This window comes from Daktulosphaira vitifoliae, unplaced genomic scaffold (genome assembly GCF_025091365.1).
Source record: "Daktulosphaira vitifoliae isolate Bord-2020 unplaced genomic scaffold, ASM2509136v1 Scaffold_98, whole genome shotgun sequence".
NCBI lineage: Eukaryota > Metazoa > Arthropoda > Insecta > Hemiptera > Phylloxeridae > Daktulosphaira > Daktulosphaira vitifoliae.
Window position 1 is genome coordinate 10,505 of NW_026099667.1, and position 27,616 is coordinate 38,120.

The window sequence follows — 27,616 nt, forward strand, 5'->3', positions numbered from 1 at the left end:
TATCTGTAGAGTTCAGTTTGAAAAAGTAAGGAGACTGCTATAAATTGTGTTTGCGACTCTAACTATTCAAATTTTTGTGGCCAAATTCAATTTCAAATTTTGTTTGAACTACACAATTATGGTAAATTTTGATAAATACTATTGTACTAGTATAAGAAATAGAGTACTAAAGAACTGTATGATAATAATATAATTTTTTTAATCTTTTGGTTTCATAAATACATTTCCTTATTTAATAAATTAAAGTTCATGTTTATTGTGTTATAATTATTATTATTATTTTTTTTTTTTTTAGAATTTTTCAAATAGGGGTATAACAGTTTTGTATATTTTCATACTTAATTCTGTTTTAAATGCTATACCAGCAAATGGACAAAATTTGTTTCAATCTTTCGTAGATACTGTAGCTTCAAGTTTTACATCATCCAGTGAAAATGATATTACTGTGCCTGTAGATCAATTTGATAACAACACTATCGTTGATAATGGTCAAGGTTGCTTTTGCACGCCATTTAATTTATGTAAGACATACGAATCTGATCCTGATGGCTTTTCAAGTATTGATATCAGGTAAATATGATTTATTTACATTTTATTTGTGAAATATTTATATTAAGAAATTTTAGTGAAATAATTTATTGGTACAAGAATTAAAGAGTCAAATATTTCAACTATTTTTTATAAATTTGATGTACATTTTAGGATAAATATTGGACCTTGTCACAGTTATTTAGATGTATGTTGTAACGATACAAATCTTTTAGACATCTCAACTCCTAATTCAGTAGAAGAGAGTTTTTCGGTTGTACCCCATAATTCTTTACCGAAACAAGAAATTACCTCTGTAAGTACTTGTAATTCTGAAACCACGTCAAATTTTGAGCCATCAACTATACACTCTAACGAATACCAACCAACAAGTGTTGAACCTGAATCACATACAAGTACATCAGATTATAGAGACACAACTTCTAATGAAGAAAATAAAGTATCAATTGGCTATGTTTCCACAATTATTCCTGAACCAGAACCTGCTAAAAAGCTTGAATGTGGTAGTTGGAATAAAGCTGGAGTAGGTTTTAGAATTGTTAATGCGATAAATGGTGAGTCCAATTTTGGCGAATTTCCATCAATGATTGCAATTCTTGAAGAAGTTATACCTCAATCAGGGGATGCAAAAAGATTATATAAATGTGGCGGATCTTTAATAAAGCCAAATGTTGTTTTGACAGCCGCTCATTGCGTAATAAAGTAAATAACATAAAAATATGAATTTAAATATTTTTCTATTAATTTGAATACTACAGAGTGATCGTTTTATCACAAACCACTCGATTATTCACAAAATAAATACAATATTGTAAAAAAATTTGATTTCTTTTAGTTACATATATTTCTTGATTTATCACCTTATAATGACTTTTTAGGATCATAACTTAAGTTATCAACTTTATTTATTTAAATGGTAACATACATATTTAATCAACTTATAAAATAAAAAATGATGTAATTAAGAAAATGACTGGTCGATATAACTTTTGGACCAGTATTTTAGAAGTTATTAACTATTTACATTCCCAACCAGCCTAAGTAAACCGATTTAATAGTTATATAAGTTGAAAACATTTTTTTTTTTTGTCCATTACTTCATGAAAATAGGTCATACATTTTATTTATAGAGCAGCAAAATAATTCTAGTACAGGGTGCTAAATATGGCTGTATTCATATTGATCTAAGAGTAAAGCAGACTTTTAAAAATTATTTCTTCGAGGTGAATTAATAAAACATAAAATTTTTTTTTTTAATTAATATGATTTGTGATTGAATAATTATTAAAATACTATAACTCAAGAACCTTAAATAATAAAAAATATAACTGATTACAATAGTAAATTTTTTTTCTATTTTGACACTAAAAGCCTTAAAAAACTTAGAGAATTTTTTTTTAATTCATATTTTTTTTAGAAAAGATCCTTCGAATTTAGTGGTAAGAGCAGGCGAATGGGATTTACAAACAGAAAAAGAACTTCTTGACCACCAAGACCGCCGAGTATCTAAAATCGTTATTCACGAAAAGTACTATGCGGGAGGACTTCATTTTGATGTAGCTTTATTATTTATAGAAGAACCTTTTCATCTACAAGATAACATTCAAACCATATGCTTACCAGAGCAAGATCAAAAGTTTGATTTTTCACTGTGTTATTCTAGTGGATGGGGTAAAGAGGTCATATATAATAACTATATAATCACTAAAAACACACCAGAAGGTGTAAAAAGTAAATATCTCATTTGTATAATTGAGATATTATTTAAAAACATTTATTTTTATAATATTTATTTAGGTGAACTTGGACATTATCAAGTCAGTATACTTAAAAAAGTTGAACTCCCTATTATACCAAGAGATACTTGTGAGAGTACCTTAAGACAATCCAGACTTGGTCCAAGATTTATGCTCCATCAAAGTTTTATTTGTGCAGGAGGTGAAGAAGGAAAAGACACCTGCAAAGTAAGATAAATTTTATTTTAAATTACATTTTAGTATTGAAATACTTATTATTTATAGTTGTGCGAGTTCGGTTTTGTAAAAGTTAAACAACTTTCGGTGTTAATATTATATTTTTTTATATAAGATATCATCATATTCTTATAATGACATTTTAACATTAGGTCTAAATTATTACGATAACTAACTATAACGTATTTTTTTTCATTGTAAAGTTATGATTTTCTTATTTGCAAATAATCAAAAATTAATAAGTCTTATACAAATCTAAAAACTCTTTAAAAAAATCGTTATTTTGTACATAAGTGCACCTGGAAAAATATTTGTTGGTATATACTATTTATTTTTCCCTCAAATATATTTTATTATAAGTACAACACATGATTCTTTTAATTTAAACCCTTTGATCCCCATATTTGTGCTCATAATTATATTACTTTATAAAATGATAACTAATAATACGTATTATAATTTCAGAAAAATTAATTATAAACATTTATTTTTGATATTTTATATTATTATAGGGCGATGGAGGTAGTCCATTAATGTGTCCATTGGATTCTGATTCAAATTATTTGGTTCAAGTAGGAATCGTTGCTTGGGGAATAGGATGCGGTAACAAACTACCAGGAGTTTATGTAGATGTAGCTTACTTCAGAAATTGGATAGATAATAAAATATTATCATAGAAGATTGCTATACTCGTGTTTTAAATAGATATTTTACTTTTATAAATGTCATTCATTAGATTAATTAAATAATTTAATTAGTTATAGATATTAGATTATGTGACTAATAGTATCATTGTTGATATATAAAACTCAAATTTCAATTTTTTGAGATTTATCTTATATTAATATATTATAATATTGCTATTAATATTAATAATATTTTTTGTTATTTATTAATATTTAAAGACTATTCGATCGATATAAGTATAATCATGTTTATTTTATGTAACTGAATAATATGCCATCTTACAATTAAGTCTATTCATTTAAAACAATTTTTACAAATGCACTTTGCTAGTCACGCTTATTTTTTATACACGCATACTTTAAATCCTTGCTTTAACATCATTTTATTAGTTTTTATTCATAGAAAATGACTCATATTTTATTAAAAACTAAAATTTCGAATTAAATTTCATTATTATATGGTATATACATGGATAAAACGTTAGAAGATCAAGGTGAATAATGAAATAATCAGCACCCGTGAATTTTACATTATGAACAACATCTCTCATTTTAATATTACTGAAACAACAGACAATCTCACAAAAATATTCAACTAAATATCAACTAATGCATCTTGGCTGCCACCTTAACTGCAAACATGATGTACACCAAACAATTATTCAAATAAAAATTATTCAATTCTATTATATAATTAGAAATCACTCTGAGCTATCCTTTAAGGACGAATATTTGCTATTCATACCGATCATAAAACCTATTTAAAATTACGGAATTCAATTATGGACTGTACTAGTAAGTCTAGCATAGAAATTATACAATATTATCAAAATTTCGCCTTAGTACCATCGTCACAGCTTATCGATTACACAGATATAACATAAATCACCAGGTTATCTGGGCTACAATCAAAATTACCCACTACTAAGCTAACACTATTTAAAACACTTAAGATAAATCAATAAAAAATTTAATTTGTTAGAATTCATAACATTTTATTGTAATGAGTCTGATAAAATTATATTTGAATGTAGTAGAATGGACATTTTTTAATTTTCTGAACACTATTATACGTTTGAAATTGTGTATATAGAAGGTACTTTCTATTTTTAAGTGAACAAAATAACAAAAATAAATGTGTATAAACTTATAATTACTGGTTAAGTCCTAGATATAAGTATAGGATGAATTTATTATAAAATTATATATATACAGAGTGATCGGTTTATCACAAACCTCACGATTATTCACAAAATAAATACAATATTGTAAAAAAATTTGATTTCTTTTAGTTACATATATTTCTTGATTTATCAGCTAATAATGACTTTTTAGGATCATAACTTAAGTTATCAACTTTATTTATTTAAATGGTAACATACATATTTAATCAACTTATAAAATAAAAAATGATATAATTAAGAAAATGACTGGTCGATATAACTTTTGGACCTGTATTTTAAAAGTTATTAACTATTTAAAGAAACACTGGTGATGAGGAGTGAGTGCAACTATTTTTATCACTAGTTATTTCCCAGTCGTACTCTTCGTCACGCCTAAGTATAAAAATGAGAATAACTTCCAAAAGTAGTTATCGACCAGTCATTTTCTTAATTACATAATTTTCTTTTTTATAAGCTGGTTAAATATATATGTTGCCATTTGAAAAAATAAAGTTGACACTCTTTTAAGTTATAAAAAATGATTCTATAAATTATTATTAACTGATAAATCAATAAAAAATTTCATGTTATTCTAATTTGAAAAAAAGTCTTATGACAGAATAACAACAAAAAATATATATATAGTATGTGACAGAAAATATAATTGTACTTTTTTTTAGAGAAGTGTTTTATTTCTACCATTTTCCCATATTTATCATATAGTAAGATTGAATAACCTTACTATATGATAAATGTTATAACTAATTCATGTTTTTTATTGCATTAATTACTATTTTTATAATTATTATTATTATTATTTATGCTATGTATTGAAACTTTTACTATTAATAGCTTACTTATTGTAAATTTATGAAGTCCTGGGCATAAAATTTGATTATTTTTCCGGAAAGAGGGTTATTATTCTAGTCATTATAGATTAGATATAGCTACCAACTACATTTGTATAAGTCATTTTATCGAATTAGATCATTTACTCATTTAATGTATTTTAATGCCTATTGTTGTTATGCTGTTCATAACTAAAATATAAATATTGAATTATTTTTAAATCAATACATTTTTTAATTGAAACAAATCAATAATACACTATTTTCAATAGAGCCAAAAAACCTGCTAAAGTGTTCAAGGCTATTGTATACAAATACAAATATTATAATTCAGATCCTTCCATTCTTTAACAAATGATGCTAGTGCGTATACGACTTTTAATAAATATACTGTAAAAAAAGAAAAATTATTACAGAGAATTATTTTTGGTTATATTTAATTAATAACAAAAAGTATAGCAGGAATTATTAGTGATGAACTTATCAAACAAATTTTCATAGATCAAAAAATAAGGTAAGTTTTTTTTGTATTTGTTATTTATTTAGTGACAATTTAAACAATTCTAACAGATTGTATCTGCAGGAAAAGTATTAAGTAAAGATTTTTAATATTTTAGAAAACAACAAAAATTGTAATCAAGGACCATTTTAATTATAATTTCACCGAATAACATTAATTAATTTTGTCATGTGACTTAAATTAACGCTTCTTTTGTAGACACAATTTATTTTCATATTCATCCAATTTTCAGACATTAAAAAATACTTTTTGATAATTTAAACATCTAGACTTAATTTAATTTTATATTTGTTCTTATAGAATTTTATGGCACAAGATTGAGAAACATGAAATCTTTCGTTTTTGCATTTTATTTTATTCTATTTATAAACGCGTATGAATTTCAAAAATCTGCTCGAGAATATTTAACACCACTGCTTCCTTTAGATGATGGTCATAAATTTCCATCAATCATATTAAACCCAGCATCATCACGAATTAAAAACGATTGTGTTTGTACTCCTTTTCATTTATGTAAAACATTTGTTTTATCAACGACTCCATTTGACGTTACGGATGCAGATGGGTGATTATACATTATTGTTATTATTAGATTTATATTTATTATATATATTTTATCTAATCTATTGATTAGTATTCTTATAATTAGGAAAATTTCTATATAAATGGTTTGGATAAATTTCATGTATAAAAAAATTTTTTTTTTTATAAAATAATATTAATATCTTTCAATAAACATTGCAATATAAATAATTATAATAACAAATTTAATTACAAGGACATTAACATCATGATAAGGAAAACGCCCATTAACAATTCTCAGAAATTAATGTATATATATATATATAAAACCATTGAAAGTTATGTCAGTATTTTTTTTTTTTTTTAGAAATAAAAATTATAAAAGATTGCTTGTAAACTTATACATCTTTTAATTTTACTACACATAGCTATTATGTGTAAAATATTTATAATCACGAAAAAATAAAATACATGAAAAATAAATTATATCTTATCTTTGATATTTGTACACTGTCTATTTTTAAACAAACAACTTTAAAAACAAAAATAAAATATGTTTATAATGATATGTTTATAATATTTGATGATACAAAATATACAAAGTTAATTCAGAACGAAACAATCACTTTGGAAAATAATTTATTTTAGAAAATATCAAACAAAACCAAAGAAATGTTTGAAATCATTAGAAATTTGCTGTGACGATACTATTTTAATCGGTGAAAATAAACAGATGAAACAATCCTATGAAACTAGTACAACTTACGATCCATTTGACTTATCGGATCAATCAACCAAAAAGTGGAATCACAATATACACTCTACTGAAATTTACTCGGAGAAAAAATATGAAAATTCGAACAAAGAAGAATTTGATTTCAAAAAAGAGCATGATACACATTATAAATCAAAAAAATGTGGTATATGGAATGAATATGGATTTGGAATAGGATTAGGTGGTGCTACTGATTATACAGCAAGATATGGCGAATTTCCATCTACTATTGTTATTTATGTAGAAGAAATACTTCAAAATTGGAAGAAGTCGTTAAAATATCAATGTGGAGGATCACTAATAAAAGAAAACGTCATTTTGACAGCAGCTCATTGCATTATCAAGTAATAAATAGCATTTGTAAATTAGGTTAAAAAAATAACTTTTATCGTTCAATTTTATTTTCATTGCATTTTAATATTCATTATTTGAAATACACACTAAGATCGTGGTTATTATAAAATTAATATATCTTTTTTCTTTATTTTTTTTAGTAAAGATTTACAAAGTATTCTTGTACGAGCTGGAGATTGGGATCTAAATACAGAAAAAGAATTGTACTTGCATCAAGATCGACACATTTCTAAAGTTGTTATTCATCACAAATACTACTCAGGAGGATTACATAATGATATAGCTTTAATATTTACTGATGAACCTTTTACTTTACAAGAAAATGTTCAAATTATGTGTTTACCCAAACAAGATCAAATATTTGATTATATTAGGTGCTATTCAAGTGGATGGGGTGATTAAATTATTATACAGAGTGTTCAGTAAGTAAGGAAACAAGTCAGTTGTTACGAACAATAAGAACAATAGAAACCCGTTTCCTTACTTACTGAATACTCTATATAACTTTACTAAATAATATTAAAAAAATAAGATAATAAGATACCTTCTTTTAGGCATTAAAATTATATAAGACATAGTTTTAGTATTATTATTATTTAACAGACGCTAAGTTTTATATGATAATCATATTATAATTTTAGGAGAAACAGATAAACGTAAGATAAGTAAAATGAAAAAAATTGAAGTACCAATTGTTCCGAGAGATTTATGTGAAGATCGACTAAGGCAAACTAGATTAGGATATAAATTCAATTTGCACGAAAGTTTCATTTGTGCTGGAGGCGAAGGAGAACAAGATACATGTAAAGTATGTATAGGGAATGATTAAAGAAATTAAAAATATTTTAACTTATTCACTATTGAGATACTAAGGATAGAAGTATAATTTCTTTTTTATATTCAATAGTAACTAATTTTTATTAACACACATATAATAATAAATTAGATTGTCAACTGGTTTGGTCATGTTAGAGAGTGAAACCATTTGAATGGTTGTGATTGCAAATATATTTTTCAATAATAACATTTTTTGGTTTGATAACATAAAATTTTGAACATTTTAATGTAACTTTTTTTATAAGCAAATATTACGTTATAATAATATCCATAAAACGTTTACATTCAATGAAAATCACTTGCATAACAAAATTAACTTAATAGTTCTTGTGTATAAAATTAATAACAATCGGTATTTAATAAAACATTATTATTGAAAAATCATAGATTATATGTTTCTAGGGCTTCAATAAAAGAACACATTGTAACAAAATAATGATAATAGATTTATCATAAATGTTAAACCATTAGTGTTTTGTGTTGTGTTGAACGATTAAACAACTAAACTTAAACCCTAATTGTACACCGTTATAGGTCCAAATAACCTATATTGAATAGCTATATAATGGCTATCCAAAATATTTTAACATTTTGAGTGAACTTTTCTTCAACTGATCGACGATTCATAAACCGTCTATGAATTTGGTGCACACACAATGCTTGAACACAACATTAAACTTAAAAAATGCTACTCGATTTGGATGGGTTGATATAGAGAATGATAATGTTAGGCATAAAGATCATGATGGATTATTGGGTTTAGTTGTTATTACAAATTAGCAATATAAAAAAACTGTTCTCTATATTCACAATAACTCTATAACATTAACACAATATACAATATAATATATTGCAATCATACATATAATAATACAATATCATTTATTATTATGTATTAAAAAGATTACAGTTAAAAGGTTTATCAGAAGACCAATTTAAGCAAAATTCTTTAGTTATAATTATTTTAGAAAATTTATATTTAATTTTTGTTTTAATTTGAAGTAATTGAAAGAGATATATTATTGTCAAAAGATATTCGTTTGATTTTTCGCTGTATAACTATAAATTAAATATTACTGTAAATGACATTTGCTTAATTAATTGCATCCCGATTTTATGATTGGAAATTATAATGAAATTACAGAATAGATATGTATGATCTATACTTTGAGTTATATCATGAATATTCACATTTATTTTTTCAGGGTGATGGTGGAAGTCCATTAATGTGTCCAAGTGAAACTGGTACAAAATCGTTAATACAGGCTGGAATAGTCTCTTGGGGAATAGGATGTGGAATAAAAAATATACCAGCAGCATATGTTAATGTAGCTAATTTTAGAAATTGGATAGATGGAGAAATAGAAACATAGAATACTTATTTATTTCTCAAATATAATTCTAAAATGTTTTTGTATTCTTTTAATGTGTTAATCCTTATATTTTACGAAAAACGTTTAACTTACCTATAAATTGATGAGATATGTTGGCTTTAGGAATCATGTATATTAGAATCTCTTATGTGCATAAAAGATTTGAATTAGAAATTTGCGTTTGAATTAGAATCTTCATTATCAAAACATGTTCTAAAAAATTTAAGTAATATAAACTAACATTCTTGATTTGCCTAACAAATACCCATCGTGTTAAGGTATAATATAAATTATAAATAAATAAGTTTTATAATAATCGAACGGATTTTAATTTGTAGCTAGGCTGTAGTCAATCCGATTAATTTCCTTAAATGCAATAGTTAAAATAATTAAATTAGTGTCAACCAACTTTTTAGCAAAAAAGAATAATAATAATAATTACATAAATATCAATTATAAAAGCTATATTTCCATAAAAAAAATACAAATACATTAATTTTACATACAACTTCGTTTTTATTATTGGTAATTATTTAATGATGATTTAGCTCAACCTTTTATTTATTTTTTACTATTTTATAAAAAAGATAATAATACCTAACTGCAATCTATTGGAGAAAGGATGCATAATAATATATAATTATATATTATATATTGCATATAATTGTATTTTCATAAGTTATTGCAACGAAAAAATAATATATAATAATAAATCACTTGTCAGTATAACAAAGAATTACCTACGTTTTGTATTTTTCGCGTGTATAAGTTATGAGTAAAAATATATGGCATACTTGAAAACATATTATTAATGATACTTTTTTCTTGTAATTTATTTTTTAAATATCAGTTTGACATCAACATATTATACTTAATTGAATAAATAAAGTATTTCCAAGCCTATAACTACACTTAACTGAGTAACCAGTGAAACTATAAGGAATTAATGTATAGATTGCGTACAACATTCTACAGCTCATACATTATTTTAATTGAGGCTGTCATAATAATTAAGGCGTATTTATAATATTAATTTCACTAAAAACTTTTATACATGCAAAATTAATATAAATGTGTTCCTATATCTTAATGACGGAAAACCCAGGTATTCACATTCCAATAATAATCATTATGCTGTTTTTCAAAACATGAATGTTTTATAAAAAAAAATAACTTGTAAATCAAGTTACTATTATAAATAAACAAATTCCCCGAGGCATTAAATTTAATATAATACTATATATTTTAAACACTTACTAATAAAAAAAAATATTTACATGTTTCACAAAAAAATAACTGTTCCAACCATGCAAATTATTATTTTGTGGATTATAAACTATAATTATTACAGTACCTTTATTTAAAGAAAAATTGTAGAAGATCATAATTATATCATATAAAATTGTGTTTCATTTAACACAATATAGTATTAGATACATATTATTTTATCTTTGGTAAAATGTCATGTTAATAATATCCCTATCATTAAATAAAAAAATATATATATGTATAATTTTCATTAACCCTTTCCGACCAACTGGCTATTATAATGACCAATCTTTACAATAATTTATAACTTATAAACGAATAATTGTAGATTTCAATTTTAGTTGATTCGATAGATTACCGCATATAGAATTAGAATAAAAAATATTAAAAGCATTTTTTACGATTTTTAATATTGATTAATATACTTTTATACAAATAAATATATTAAAAAACAAAAATTAAGAAAAAAATTTTTTCCGTTTTTCATAAAATATTTGTTAGATAGCGTTGTAAATTGTTGTACATTTTGCTATACGCAAATAAAAATGAGGTTTCATGATTACCGAGAGTCTTACTCCACTCCTTTTCTACTGAAATGCATTGATTGTGTGGGACATTATAATGACCAACCGGTTATCGTGACAGCAGTGGACAGCGACACTCTTATGGCAATAATAATATTACTGTGTGCAGCGTAGTACATTCAATTTTTTATTTATAAGATAGCCGGTTTCATCAAATATATTATTTTTGTTATTTTACGTATTGAAAACATAAAAATAGTACGACATTTTTATCAGGCCTAAATATTGTGGACTTGTTAGACCATTATCCATAAATGGATAGCTTGAAGAACGTCACGAAGTGCAAAAATCAAATATGCTCAAAAAACAATCGAACTCATTTTTTTTTTTTTGCAAGAAATTTAATGTCCATTTACAAGAGCTATCTCTTGTACATTTTTTTGAAGAATATCATACTATAGTATAAACAAAAGTCAACAAAAAATAAAAAACAAATTTATTTTATGCTACTAATTTTTCTTTTATAATAAAAAATATTAAATTATATTATATATTAATTCATTATAAATAAATTATCAAAACTAAAGTTTGTTTTTCTTTTCATCAATTTCACACAATAACGTAACGAACGTTAAGGTATGATAGTACATATAATCAATAGACTGTATAATCAATAAATGTATAAATAAAACTGAATATTTTTTATAATACAAAACTAGTTTTATGTTTGATTATAAGGTTACGTAGGGTTAATCAATAAATATATTTTAATAAAAATCAATATTAAAAAATTATTTGTAAATTGAGCTAAAATTGTGATTGGAGAGGTGGAAAGTTTTAAGTAATTAGGGTCAGTTGTGCAAAAGAGTGGTGGTATTGACGAGGATGTAAGATACAGGATTAAGTGCGGATGGTTGAAGTGGAGAGAAGTGTCTGTCGCCTTATGCAATAAAATAATTCCAATGACACTATAAGGTAAGTTCTATAAGGCAGTAGTGAGACTAGCTATGGTGCATGTTTTAGAGTTTTGGGCAGTTCACAAGAGAATAAAGCAGATAATGAGTGTAGCAGAGATGAGAATGCTTAGATGGATGAGTGGAGTGACTAGAAAAGATAGAATAAGGAACGAGCATATAAGAGAGAATATAGACGTAGCGTCAATTGTAGATAAGATGAGAAAAAATAGACTTAGATGGTTTGGTAATGTTATGAAGATAGAGGATTTGAAAACTGTAAGAATTGTTATGGAAATTAATGTTGATGGAAGAAGAGGTAGAGGAAGACCAAAAAAGAGATAGAGGGATGTTATTGAATGCGATATGAGGACAAGTGATGTGGGAGATCGTATCAAGTGGAAGTTTAGGATAACGATGGCCGGACCCAATTAATTAGGATTAATGCGAAGAAGAAGATTGTCGATTTTATTTTTATTTGATCTTTAGTAAAAATATTTCGTTTTATTATTAAAAAAGGTAAAACAAGAAATGAATCTTTTTATATTTGGTACTTCATGCTAATCAGTAAACTAACTAGCGCTCCATGTGTTGATTTTTTTTCAAATGGTAACTATACAACTTACTCAACCAGATCTAGTTGCCTTGATAAATTTTGAGGTATATATATTCTTCTTCCTCGCCTTAATCTCAATTACTTGGGGTCAGGCATCCTTATCCTAAACTTCCACTTGACACGATCTCCCATATCAGCTTTTCTCATATCGCGCTCAATAGTATCCCTCCATCTCTTTTTTGGTTTTCCTTTACCTCTTCTTTCTTTAACATTCATATCTATAACTGTTCTTACATAGAGGGATGTTATTAAATGTGATATGAGCTGATCTGTGCGTCAATGATGTGAGAAATTGTGTCAAGTGGAAATTTAGGATAAGGGTGGCTGACTTCAACTATTTGGGATAAAAGTGAGGTAAAAACAGAAGAAGAAGATTTATACAGTTACGTGTTACCGAAAAATTTGTAATATTATAGAATGGTAGTATAACACACAAATATAGTTAAAAAAAGAATATATAACAAAGTAAAATTATTTAACTTTGTACTTAAAACCTATTATCATATCAAACGTTATTCGACAATAAATACTATTAAGATGTTAGAAATTAATGATTTTAATTGTTTAAATAGAGAAATTGGTCGGTTTTAGTAACTTTTTAATTGTAAAGGTAAATTTTTTTTCAATTTTTGAGGGTTATATTTTTAATTAGATACTATTTGTGATCATTTGACGTATCGTTGACAAATATTGGTCTAGTAAGAGCCGAGAAAAATTTATAACAGTAACAAAATAAAAACCCTATTGTAAAATAATTATAATATGAATAAGAAATTTTTTTTTCAAAAGAGGAGAATAAAGAGATGGGGTCCTCAATATTCATTGAAGTTATTAATCTCAATGAGATAGAAATTAAAGAAATTTTTTTTTCCACCTCAAAAAAATTTTAAAAAAATGCAAAACAAATATTATTGTGGTGAACGAGATCGAACCTCATACTGTAGGATAAAACTAATACCGCCGCGGCAATCGTACATCACAGGAACTGTTAGCTAAAAAAGGAAAAATTAAGCTGGTTCAAAAATTCAAAATCATTCTCATTCAAAATAAGTTTAATTTAATATTCAATATAACTTTTATGTAAATCAGTGACTTGATTATTATAAAAAAAACTCTTGTAAGAAATTTTAAAATAAAAAAATTGCCTAGCTGCACATATTTTAAAAAGTAATTTTTTTAAAAATGTACACAAAACAATATAATCTTGAATTTTTTTGGAGGGGAACCCTTACGCTCTTTTAATAATTTTGGAAAATGTAAAAAAATATTGACTAGAGATGAAGAGTAGGTTCTGCTATTTTTATAACTAAACATTTCCTAATCGTACTGTGCCTTTCACTTAGATATAAATATGTCAATATCTACAAAAATACTGGTCCAAAATTAGAGTGCTTATGCTTCACCTGCGTTTTATACCTTCTGTTGTGATGTCGTTGTAATGTGAAATGAAAGTACAGAGTGATACAACGGTTCAAATACGATTAATAACTGCTTATTTTTTGTCTAATACTAATTATTCCCTAACCCCATCAATGAGGGAGATTTCCCTCATTTACAGGAAACAAGGGAAATTTTTTCAATTTAAAACGACAATGTCTTTGGCTAGATATGATTTGTGATCTTTTGACGTATCGTTGAAAGAAATCGTTTCGGTGAGAGCTGAGAAAAAGTGATAACAGACATAAAAATAAATAAATAAAGAAAACACATCATAATAAAACGAAGCGAATAACAGATTTTTAAAAAAAATCTAAAATATGTGTTAACAAAAGTTATGGGAAAAAAAAGTAGTTTAATGATACCTTATACATGAACAATTTTTGTGTCCCTCCCATTATAAATTTCTAAATATGCCACTGCTCATTCTATAGTAGACGTAATCTTTATCAAATAGCATAACATAAGGTTGAGTAGGGAGGCTATTTGGGAAGGTATATTTTATATGATTAGGTATTTTTATTCAAATATAAGGTAACGAGTAAAAAATAAATAAATAAATGATAGTATCTATGATTTTGCCTAATGTTACAAAATATCTGGAATTGGCAATGATATTTATTTTAGCTTCTTTGTATAGTTGTAAAGATTTTTACATACATTATTGTAAAATTATTTTCAAAAGAAATTAAAAATTTTTTTTTTGTATATCCTTAAATTATCCGAGGGTAATTATGTAACATAATAGAATGTAAGTCATCAAAAAAGACTAAACGTTTACTTAATGACAACAATTTAAAATTTTGTATAATTCGATACGTTTGTCACATTTTTAGCTTCGATGCGAAGCTGAGAAGGTATTAATTTTAATATGATGTGTTTTTTTTTTATGTTTGTTGCCACTTTTTCTCAGCTCTCACTGGACCGATTTCTTTCAAAAATACGTCAAAAGATCACAAATAGTATATAGTTGGAGACATTACCCTAAAAATTGAAAAAAATTCCCTCGTTTCTCGAAAATGGATTTTTTTTTTATAATCATTTATATGATTGGTTCAAAAATTTTTAAAAAAATTTGAAAATCCCGATTTCGAAGAAAAGAAATCTAATTATTGTTAATTAATATATATAGTTAATAACTGTGAAAGATGTATTGTCTTACCTTATTAAACTTTAAAAATTTTTCTTTTTTTAAAAAAAAAATTTAAATTTAGTTTGTATTAATTGATGATTTTATAAAATAATTACATAAATAAGTTAATAAGATTCTTTTAAATTTTAGAACATTAAACCTTTTGAAGTATTTTTAGCATTTAACCTATACCTTATCACATCAATTTCATTTAAGATAACAATGTTATTTTTAATTTTATAAAGTTTGCAGCTATTATATCTTTGAAGATAGAAGAAAACAAAATTATTTTTAATGCAAGACTACAATTTTTAGTTATATTGAAAAGAAAAGTCGATTTCATAATGTTAACTAAAAAATCATGGTAAGGTAAATTGGGTTGAACACAACACTATTTAGAAACTTTATCTATGAAACTATGTCTTTAGAAAATAAAAATTAAGTTTTTGACATTGGTGGAAGCTAAAAAATAATGGACTTAAATGAAAGCTAGCAAACTAATTTCAATTTATAATTACTTGGAGCCCTTTTTAGCTTCGATACAAACTTGAGTGGGTTAAACTGTATTGTTTTGTTTTATTAAAATTATATCATCACAACTACATATTAAAAAAGTACAAAAGTTCATATTAAATTAAAAGTAAAATAAGCTAGTTATAATTAATTTTAGAAATAATCCAATTCAAATATTTTGTCATTCTAGTATAAACAGCTGGAAATCCAGATTCTCCACATTTATCTCCAAACGATTGAATACCGGTTAAATAATATTGGTTGTCTTTTTTCCATGTTAATGGTCCTCCGGCATCCCTCTAAAATTAATTATAATAAACACGTTTTGTTTATTTTTATATAAATAAATCTGTTAATAGGAAAAGAAATAGTTTTCTAGTTTAGTTAAAATCTTTAGTAGTAGATGATAAAATATTTTTTGTAGAAATTCCTTATTATTACCCTTCAAATTTGATAAAATATATGTAAAAATGGTCTTTACATTATTTAAGTAAAATAATATGTAATAAGTGACACATTTGAGCTATAAACAGATAATAGTAAAAGGTCGTGAAACTTCTTGCATATATAGATGAATTAAATTTAATATAAAAGGCAATAAAAACTGCCAATCTCTCTCACTACTACTTCACCTTTATGAACTTTCAACGAATGCAAAAAGTAGCTTGACAAAATACGAATTTATATAGAAAATTAAAGTATATTCTTTTTTTCAACCTTACTCTTAATATAGTAAGGTAAATTCATATTTCACCAAATATTTATAAAGTTTGAAGTCAAAAGTAATGAGAATATAAATTAAGTAGGAAACCAAAAAAATAAAGTGATCTCTAGAAAAAAATAATGTTTAAATAATTAAAGTGAATCAATAACGTTTATATGAAGTTAGCCAGCCTAGTCCAATCTTTGAGTGGGTTACCTTAATTGACCATACGTCAATACTAATAAAGACTCTCTTGTGTAGATAGAGAACCCACTTGTGGTTCCTATACTACTTGAGATATTTATTGACACGACTCACAGTTAGCACAAGCCTAGATAACTACTGGTATGAGTGGCGTTGTTGATAATCTATGTATGATAATTAATCATAATAATTTCTGTATCAAATTATTATTATATTAACAAATGTTCAAACATCACTTTGCTTTTCTATATTTTATAACTTCTCGTAAAACCCTCATACTCATATCCCGAAAAAAAATTATATTATATCATTTTATTCAATAAATATTATAGTAACTCAATTATTATCATGCTCATACAAGACCAACAAAATATAACTAATTTTAATAAATTAAATAATTTTTTATCATTAATTAGATTTTATATTTCTTTTTTTGAGTTACTATGAATTTTAAAACTAAATAACGCATTATCTAATATTTTATCTTTACCGAACATGTATGTTTTGCTCCTTTTAAATTCCCTGCGCAAATATGTACTTCTTGGATAGTTAAATTATTAGCAAATATACGTTTGCACTCTTCATTACTAACCACTGAAACTTCAGCCTCTGTTAAGGCATTATTCTTTGGTCCATCTAACAAAATAATTTGATTTGTATTATATGTTATGAAGTACATATTATGTATTTCGTAAATGTTTTAATTATTATTTCAATCAGTATTTTTTTTTATTATTTACTACATATTCTAAGTAGAAAAGTATTTATTAATAAATCCTTATTGTATTATAAACTGTCCTTAAAAATTTAAAGAGTATCAAATATTTATTAGATAAATCATACCAAGTATTGTAGCACCCCAACCGGCAACATATTGCAAAGTTTTATCAAATGAATTCGCTTTTAAAGTTGTTGAAGAAGGTAAACATATAGGTTGAATGTATTCTAAAAAAAATTAAATTTTTAATTAATAAGCATTTAATATATACAGTATGATTTATTAATATTCATATTTATGTATACTACCAAACATTTTTCACCAAATAATGAATTCTCCATAAAAATGTACAGATATAAATATAATTTTTTTTTTTTTGAAGCATAGAAATTGTTTCTATTAGTCCCAATTTTAATTCATATAATATTTGTTAGGTTTGTCTTAGATGATGCTCTCTAGCCACAAAATTCAATTTATGTAAAGAAGAATTCAATAATAAAACTTTAATTTTGCATTTTTTCAATTTTTCATTTTAAAGCATTTTTGTCAGTTTTTAGACCATTTTTACTCATATAAAAGCACAAAGGGACGGTGTAGCCGAGTCGGTAATGCGGCAGTGCTTGACGCGCACTGCCTCGGGTTCGAAACTCGGTCACGGGCGGCTTCATTTGCTGAACGAGAGATCAGTTCGGTAATTGGAGTCGCCATCCCACTCTCCGACGACAGACTAACCACCCGTCCCGGAGTATAAATGGTTAAGAAAACCTCCTCCTAGAGAGAGCACGCTATGGCCCCTAATGGACTAAATGGAATAAAAGCAATAAAAACACAAATAAGCGAAAAAAAGACAAATAGCTATTTTTTTTGTTCAAATTAGGTAAATTAATAGCGCGTTTTACATAACAACGAAATGTATATAATATATATATACATTTATATTTATATTTATTGTATGCAAAATTATAAGTAGGCCATTAGTTACACCAAAAATATAATTTGAGAAAATTTTTTATTAGTATAAACTTGATATTTACTATTGGTCAAAGAAATAAATTAAATTTATTAATATTGTGCATTATTATGTAAAATTCTCCATTTGATTAAAATTAGGGATAGTGTTTAAAATAAATCACACTGTATTACATTCAACGTTACAGAATTTTCATTCTATATATTAACCATGTTGCTATAGTAGCTTCTTATAGTTATAAAAACACTATAGATACATTATAAAAAGAAAAAGATTATAATAAAAGTTAAGATTTACAACTCTCTATTTATATGTTTTTTTTTAGCTTCGATTTGAAGCCGAGAAGGTATTAAGTTTACCATGATTATAATTTTTTTTTTAGCTTCGATGTGTATTTTTGTGTGTGTCTGTCACTATATTTTTTCAATACTCACTGGACCGATTTTTTTTTACGATAAAAACTTTTATAACTGTGATAATTGTGTTCCATGTTAAGTTACATTGACAATAGATATTGATATGTCTGACGCGTATTTAAATTGACAGGCGTAGTTAAAAAATTATACAGGAATAGTAAAAATAAATACTAAAATTAATTTAATAATTTCTTATTTATATAGAATACTTGGTACTATAATTGAGCGTATTTTTAGAATCATTAATTAATCTAGTATTGCTACAAAACTAATAAAATTATTTTAACTTTGGTGCAAAACTAAAAAAATTATTTTACTATGTGTTTCTTTTTATTTTTGTTTGTTTGACACCAAAAGTCCTCAGCGATCATCGAATCTATTTCTTTCAACAATACGTCAAAAGATCACAAATTGAAATTTTTTTCCTTTGTTCTTAGTAAATGATGGATATCTCCAAAAATTTGTCTATTTTTAAAATCAAAAAAATTACCCATATTTCATTAATTTATTTTTTAAATAATTTGTTTCCCCTTTGAGAATATTAAGAATATTTTAAGAATATTTGAGTAGCTACTATTAATAAAATCATTCTGTATTTCATTCCTTCAATGTATCATAATCCATTGATAGTTAAAACAATTTTTTTAAAAGCCTATTCATTTAATATACATATAGGATTAAAATTGAAAATTTTAAAAATTCTATATGACTGTAAAAAGCAAACATGAGAGATGGATTTTTCACACAAAAAGCATGTATTTTAACTATGGAGGACGGTTGTGCATTAATGGTAGGATTTAAGGAAACATTTTTTTTTTTACAGAAACTGTATAACAACTTATTTTTTATAATTTTCCGTAAAAATACAGTGCACAGTTATTAAATATAAGTTTGATACTTAAACATGTTTGAAAATAACAAATATTTTTCATGTATTATACTTATAAATTATAAAACTTATATTTAGGATATAAAAGAGGAAATAAGGTTCATGTTGCTTTTAGAATAATGCAATAAATCTTTCTAATCTGTGATTTATCACTATAAATTAAAGTAGTTATAACTACTTATTAAATAATAGGTACTGTTCGTTATTTTTAGTGGAACTAAAGCCAGTCATTGGAATGTTAATAATATTCATACTCACATCATGTTTAGTGTGAAAAGGTGGTGTTTACTTCTGTCCTTTTTTATATAACATAGTCAGCGGTTAATATCGTCGAATAAAAACAGAAAAATTCAAATTTTTACGAAATTTAAAATGTTACAAAAAATTAATGAAAACCAAATATTAATGAGAATTTTTTCACCAAATTATTTTTAGCTTCGATGCGAAGCTGAGAAGATATTGGTTTTACTATGATGTGTTTTTTTTTTATTATTACTTTTTTTTTTTTTGTGACTATTATCACTTTTATTCAGCTTTCACCAACGGATTTCTTTCAACGATACGTCAAAAGATCACAAATCGTATCTAGTCGAAGACATTACCCTTAAAAATTGAAAAAATTTCCCTCGTTCCCCGTAAATGGGAGAAACCTCCAAAAAAATAACAAATTTAAAATTCACTAATTTTCGAAATTTTTTCAATTTTTTTTACTAAAAACTGCTGTAACTTTTTCAAAAATGAACATATCAATATAACTTTTTTTATATAGTTATTTGATGTCTTTACTTATCATTTGATATATTTTTTTTGTAAGTCCAACACTTAACCTGCCCACAGGAGGGGATTTAAAATGACAACTTTTTACCAAAAAATTATACTTGATCCAATTATGCCACGTCAACACTATGCCGCGACACCCCTGTGCTGGGTTTTTTTTAATCTACTCTAAAAAATGGCTATTTTAAAAAGTTTTTAAACATTTTTCGTAAATTTTTAAAATTAATTTTTTTTAAATTTAATTATAAAAATGATATTAATTAAATTATTATTATAACCCTCGAGTATATTAACTATTAAAAAAAAAATTTGCAAAAAAAATTAACTAGAACAAAAGTTATTTAAGTTGTTATTGAATGCTGGGCCACCTGTAAATGCTTATATAACTATATAGAATAAATTACTCAAAATATAGTATTTCTCAATTTCCAGATACTTTATTACAAACTAAAATGAATGGTTTTATTATTTTTGAAAANTTTCCAGATACTTTTTTACAAAACTAAAATGAAAGGTTTTATTATTTTTGAAAATGTTTTTTTTTTGTTTATTAATATAACTAAAGGTGTGTGATTCCCTATATTGAAAGTATGTAGTTTTTTTCCTTAAATGGTTAAATGTTAAAAAACATTTTTATAGAATAATTTTTTAAATTACTATCTAGGACATGGAATATGATGATATTATATGATAACCCAGCTTCAGTCATATCATCAAGAATTTTTCAAATTCATGTGATGAAACAAGAACATTTCTAATTAAAGAGTAATGTGAGTTCGAAATATACTTCGAGCTTCGATCATTGTTCAATTAAAAAAAAAGAAATTATACTGGACCCAACTATGCCACGACCCCACTGTGCTGGTTTTTTTAAATTATTAGTTTAGGTCAAGTGGTATAGTTATAGGTATAGTATAAGTATAATATAGGTTATTTTTTCAATTAAGTTTCTATAATTGTAGCTTCTTTAAAAAGCTACTATTGAAACACAGCCAAATAATAAAATTAAAATGATAATTCTAGACCACCCTATTATAGAAAATAACATGATAAAATTTTTTTGTATTTTTCATCACTTACTGGAATAATGAACGGGTGTCTTCAATTTTACAATTGCAATGTCATCAGTGCGTTTTTTAGAGTCGTATTGGTCATGATATGCTATCGTTGCAACATGAACTGTAACTGTTTCTGCCTCATCAGGTACTTTAGGATCTAAATTAAGGTCTCCGAGACGTACCTCATGTCTTAATTTTAAAAATACACAAAATTATATTAGCTCAATTAAGTAATTAAATTAANGCATAAAATTATCTTAGCTCAATTAAGTAATTAAATTAAACAAATAAAACGTTTCAAAGATTTAAAAATTTTATAATAGAGAATACAACAACGAAACTAGGTAACCTGTATGTTAATACACGCATAAAACAATCTTTCAAACTAACAATTACGAGATTTTAAAATCTCCGTAGTAGTAAATAGTCAAGTCCAAAATCATAAAGAGAGTGCGGTATTCTAGCGGTGTAAAAATCAAATTTCACTCAATAGAATAGGCTAAACTTTTTAAATGGGCTACTTCAGGTAAACATACAGAAAACTTAAATCGAGTAAGTGATAAATGACGAGGTATTAGATTTGATTAGAGAAAAATGTATTTAATACAGATAAAGTAGAATATTCAAACGTATATTTTAAAATAAAAGCTTATTAATATAATAATTGAAAAAGACATCATGATACATGAAAAAAAGCAGAATAAGATCAAAACTAGGTATGAAAACCAAAAGATTCTATATTATATACAATGTCCAAACCTTCAAGAAATATAAGAATCATAAAAAATATAATAATTAAGTTTAAAAAAAATATCATCAAACACTGCGATCAATTTAAAAGGATTAATAATGAAAATAAGTTTATTTTCATCATCACGTGTTTAAAAATCAATGAAATCAAATAAATTTCTGTACAAACCACAATTGTTACATATTTTTACTATTGAAATTTTGTTTTATTTGTTTTATATAGTCTTCGATAAGAAATTTAATTTCAGGACACGTACAAACTAACGTCTATATTTGTAACACATCTGGCAGTAGTTATCACGTATGAGTTTGATATTAAAGTACCACTGCACAACCACTCTGTTAGGTGATTTGTTTTTACATTAGTTCTATGATATCCAAGTGCCACTATCCATGGCCAACCACCTAGAAAAATATAAATCACATCCTTTGTACCTTAAAAATATAAATTAATTAACATAATTTTTTACCTATACTAGCGAGTACACTTCCAGCTGTAACTTTAGCGTGTGTAACGTTACTTTGTCCACAAGTCAATGGATTCAGTAATATATCTTCGATTCCCGTTTGTATAGTTGTTGTATTTCCACCAACATGATTTTTATGGTGACCAATTATTAAACTAATATCATCATTAAAATTTGATGAATCTTTTTTTAAGGAACAGCAAACCTTAGGGACTTTATTTTCATAGCCACAATTTGATTTTCGAAGAAAATTTCTTACTAAAATATTTTTTCTATGGTACACTAATAATTTTTCAAGTATAGGGCAACTTTTAATATTGATGCAATGTCCTTTTTCGTTAGATGGGGTCATACATTCTTCATGTGCATGAAATAAAATGTACTTATAATTAAAATACAATAGCATATTTTCTTAAAATATTACATAGTAACTTGAGGTGAAAATGCACATTTTTTCGATCGTATATTATTTGTAGTATAAAACAGTTATACACAATTTTTATTTTGTTTTAGCTAAAGAAATGATTAAAAATACTATTAAGTATTATTAGTGGGATTTGAACCTTATTTAATGAGTAATGAGAGAAACTGAGATAAAATAAAAAATAAAAGCGTACTCATACTATGTTGATGTGATAAAAATCCAGTAAGTAGTAAGTAGTAAGTTTCAACGATCAAATTAATGAATAAATAACATGATAATGTTTGTTAAATTTAGTATGTTTCCAATTCAATATCATAACGTTTAACTATAATGAGTAAAAAAAGATCTATAGATTAAGAATTAATTTTTTTTTTTTCAAAAAATGTTTTTTAATAAATAAAACAACTACAAAAAAATTGGAGTAAAAATATTAGATTAATTATTTAAAACCAACAATATAATGTATAAACCTCATTTATATTAAAATAAGTAAAAAATTATTTTTTAGATATACTTTGAACTTATACCCTAAATCAATTTTTTTCTTTAAATTCATATCAAAAATTGTGTGTGAAAATAAAATTATACAATTAATTAAAATGTATTAAAAAAATATTCTGTGTCCGTTCAAGGAAAAATTTAAATCACAAAAAATTTTTTTATAAACTTAAAATAGTACTTTCAAAGAGTGAATTATAACATTAAAGTATGACAAATTTGTATAATCTAAATAATATACATTATATTCAATTTTATCCCTATTTTTTAACGACTAAAAAAACATAAAAACTTTCCAATATTTGCTATTGGTTAACCATGAGTTCATAACTATAAATTTAAATTATTTATTGTAATATTGAATTTTTACCACATATAACTATATGTTTCAAAATGATGGGAGAACCTATTGACTCAAGAAATAATGTATTTATAATATTGTATTACACTTTAAATATTATGTTTTTACAATAATTTCAATTTTTAATGAAAAAGTGTAAAATCACATTTTATAGATATTTAAAAAAAAAAGTTTTGTTATCTAATCAATTGTGCAAAAAATAATTGAAGAAATAAATATCAAAGATGTACAATATTAATATTATAAATATAAATAACATAAATATTATGTTACATTTATAAAAATTCATTATCATAATTGAAATATGTTTTGTATGAGTCCACATGAAAATATTTTAAGTATTATTTTCTAAAAATCATTGAAAAATTTTCAGCTATATATAAATGTTTGTATTATGACGGTATAAAAGGAATTAAGGTACAAACAAGTAAACATGAATATTAATTATATTTGTCAAATACTAATTTTTTTTAATTTCAAAGTTTACATTATAAGTGGATTTTTAAAATAATTTTTTTTTGTTATCTATTCGACTATTATCAAACTATTATAGTTTTCGTAAGTCGACCAAACATGTATTTGTACATTACATCAAAGTAAAAGAAACATTTTAAGCAGTTGTTATTAAACAAATTTTATCAAGTATAATTAATTAAATGTATAATAAAAAAACTTACCATTTTCATTATTTGATTGAGAAATTACGGTATTAATAAGAAATATAAAGAAAAATAAAAAATTATAAATATTCATTGTAAAATATTTTTGTCTAATACTTATCTTAAAAAATTAATTTAATTTCTATCCAGAAAACTTCCGTAGCCAGCCACATCAACAAATAAGCCAAGAAATAATCGTTCAACGATAAGAAACGTTGCACTACCTTGAAATTTATATAAATATAAAACATTTAAAACAAGTGATTTACACCAAAGACGATTAAATATTCTGTTTTACATCACCTATACCTATACCATAAGTTAGAGGGGAGAATCCACTATACACTTTATATCCGTTATAAAATTTTTGTTGGTTTAATTAACTGAACTTCTTAATGACGCACAACACATTTATCAATTTTCTATTATGAAATCTTCAACTGATTCAATTTTAACCACTGATCACTATTATAGAAAACTTTTTTTATCAAATTTACCTACTTAGTATTTTTAAACATTTAAAACATTTGTTTACAATTTATTAACAAAAAATTTAATAATTAAATAATAAAATTTGATAAAATTATTAAATTATTGAAAAAAAAAATGTTTGATTAATTTTTTTTTAGTTATCTACTATTTATTTTATTTAATTAATATTAAGTAAAATTTTAGATCCAAAACTAAAAGGAAGTATAAATTATTATTTTAGCTTCGATGCGAAGTTGAGAATGTATTAATATTTTTAACTTTATTATGCTGTAACTTTTTGAAAAACTTATGGATCATTATAATTTGTTTAATTAAGTACTATTTATATTATTCTTTTATTCGACATAGTTTTTTTTTTAATAGGACCATTTTCATTAATACAGAGGGCGTTCAAATCTAAAAAATGCATATAGAACTTTTGAAATTATTCCGGAAAGTCTGACACTTTTATATATATATCTTAAATTTATCATCTAAAATTATATACATTAATTTTTTAACTAATGTAATTAAGTTGAATTATTAAGAAAGATATATTGAATAAATTCTCACATTAAAACTTTTAATATACAGATGAGGATTATATAAAATTTTTATACGGTTTATATGGTGGTTGTCTAATTTGACCATAAGACGCAATTTTTTTTTTCATAAACTTGAAATTCAAAATAAGATTATCTAAAAAAAACCCAGCACAGGGGTGTCGCGGCACAGTGATAACGTGGCATAGTTGGGTCAAATATAACAGTTTGCAAGTATGACAGTGATTAAAATCACCATCATAAAAAATGCTTCAATGCAAATCTTTAGAGAGTGTTTAATTTTAAAAAATTGATGGATTATTACAAAAGCTACATGATCTGCTATTTTCTTATTTATATCCTGATTAAAGTATGTCGAATGAAAGAGGTATATAAATACTACTTCTCATGAATAAATTGTATTGATTCATATATTTTTTAAAAAGTTATAGCACTTTAAAGTAAAAAATGTAAATTATAAAATCGAAAATTTTCACACAAAAATAGCATTCGGTAGCCGTTTTCTCCACGAAGACAAGTCCAGAGGTCAATTTTTTTTTTTCAAATTAAAGTACATTACATTAGCTTTAATTTAAGATATATATAAAAGTGTCAGACCTTCCGGAACATTTTCAAAAGTTAAGTTGAAAAAGTTATTTTTTTGTGAAAAAGTTGTCATTTTAAATCCCCCCCTGTGGGCAGTTAAAGGGTTAAATTTATAAAAAAAATATACCAAATGATAAATAAAGACATCAAACATCAATAAAAAAAATTATATTGATATGTTCATTTTTGAAAAAGTTACGGCAGTTTTTAGTAAAAAAAATTGAAAAAATTTCGAAAATTAGCGATTTTTAAATTTGTAATTTTTTTGGAGGTTTCCCCCATTTACGGGGAACGAGGGAAATTTTTTCAATTTTGAAGGGTAATGTCTTCGACTAGATACGATTTGTGATCTTTTGACGTATCGTTGAAAGAAATCNGGAGGTTTCCCCCATTTACGGGGAACGAGGGAAATTTTTTCAATTTTGAAGGGTAATGTCTTCGACTAGATACTATTTGTGATCTTTTGACGTATCATTGAAAGAAATTGGTTCGGTGAGAGCTGAGAAAAAGTGGTAACAGACACACAAAAAATAAATAAATAAATAAACACATCTTAGTAAAATCAATACCTTTTCAGCTTCGCATCGAAGATAAAAAAGTTTGCAATTTTTTTAATTATGAAGATACTAATAAATAAGTTATCATATATTTTGGTTGGGGTCATGACACTTAAGACCGCCCAGGATCCTCTACTCTTCACTAATAAAATGGATATACTCATAACTTTGAAAAAATATATATATTTTAAACATTCTACCTAATAAAGAAAAAAAAACATTGTATTATCAGTATTTTTATTCTATTTTAAAAACAATATAGTAATGTAATTTAATAGCCTTTTATTGCTGCTTATCAAATATTTTGACAAAATCAAAAAGATATTGTAAGTTTAATATAAATGTATATCGCATTCAAATTACTCTCACTTTCTCTTACATATGTATGTGTAGGATAATCTAGATTTTACTAACAACTCTAATGAATTGGGATTTTAATAGATAGTTATAACTATAGCTATCAACTCAAATATTATTTCATTGTCATATTTGATTGCACATT

The 27,616-nt window shown here is 24.8% G+C and overlaps 2 protein-coding genes across 2 annotated transcripts; one reads left to right on the forward strand and one right to left on the reverse strand.

Annotated features, from left to right (window-relative positions):
• Nucleotides 1-9,638, forward strand: LOC126909059 (uncharacterized). The gene is made up of 12 exons (XM_050691428.1): nucleotides 1-121; nucleotides 296-570; nucleotides 703-1,251; nucleotides 1,967-2,280; nucleotides 2,347-2,513; nucleotides 3,035-3,190; nucleotides 5,790-5,814; nucleotides 6,040-6,304; nucleotides 6,910-7,380; nucleotides 7,531-7,784; nucleotides 8,032-8,198; nucleotides 9,433-9,638. Exons 1-12 carry the CDS (start codon nucleotides 119-121, stop codon nucleotides 9,598-9,600), a joined length of 2,814 nt encoding a protein of 937 aa, XP_050547385.1. The 5' UTR covers nucleotides 1-118; the 3' UTR covers nucleotides 9,601-9,638.
• Nucleotides 9,639-16,083: 6,445 nt separating this feature from the next.
• LOC126909057 (venom protease-like) lies at nucleotides 16,084-25,170 on the reverse strand. The gene is made up of 7 exons (XM_050691426.1): nucleotides 24,957-25,170; nucleotides 23,000-23,353; nucleotides 22,787-22,934; nucleotides 21,802-21,968; nucleotides 17,795-17,896; nucleotides 17,442-17,587; nucleotides 16,084-16,343 (listed from the first exon to the last, which is right to left on the reverse strand). The coding sequence occupies exons 1-7, from the start codon at nucleotides 25,030-25,032 to the stop codon at nucleotides 16,182-16,184; spliced, it is 1,155 nt and encodes a 384-aa protein (XP_050547383.1). The 5' UTR covers nucleotides 25,033-25,170; the 3' UTR covers nucleotides 16,084-16,181.
• Nucleotides 25,171-27,616: the final 2,446 nt, after the last annotated feature.

Excerpts from the sequence above, each read along its gene's own strand:
- LOC126909057 (XM_050691426.1), bottom strand. The coding sequence starts at position 25,032 with ATGAATATTTATAATTTTTTATTTTTCTTTATATTTCTTATTAATACC. Across the intron at positions 23,354-24,956 it reads TCAATCAAATAATGAAAATG|AATGTATGACCCCATCTAAC; the intron begins GTAAGTTTTTTT and ends ATGCACATGAAG. Across the intron at positions 17,897-21,801 it reads GACACCCGTTCATTATTCCA|AATACATTCAACCTATATGT; the intron begins GTAAGTGATGAA and ends AATTTTTTTTAG.
- LOC126909059 (XM_050691428.1), top strand. Across the intron at positions 571-702 it reads TTTTCAAGTATTGATATCAG|GATAAATATTGGACCTTGTC; the intron begins GTAAATATGATT and ends TGTACATTTTAG. Across the intron at positions 5,815-6,039 it reads ATCTGCAGGAAAAGTATTAA|AATTTTATGGCACAAGATTG; the intron begins GTAAAGATTTTT and ends TTGTTCTTATAG.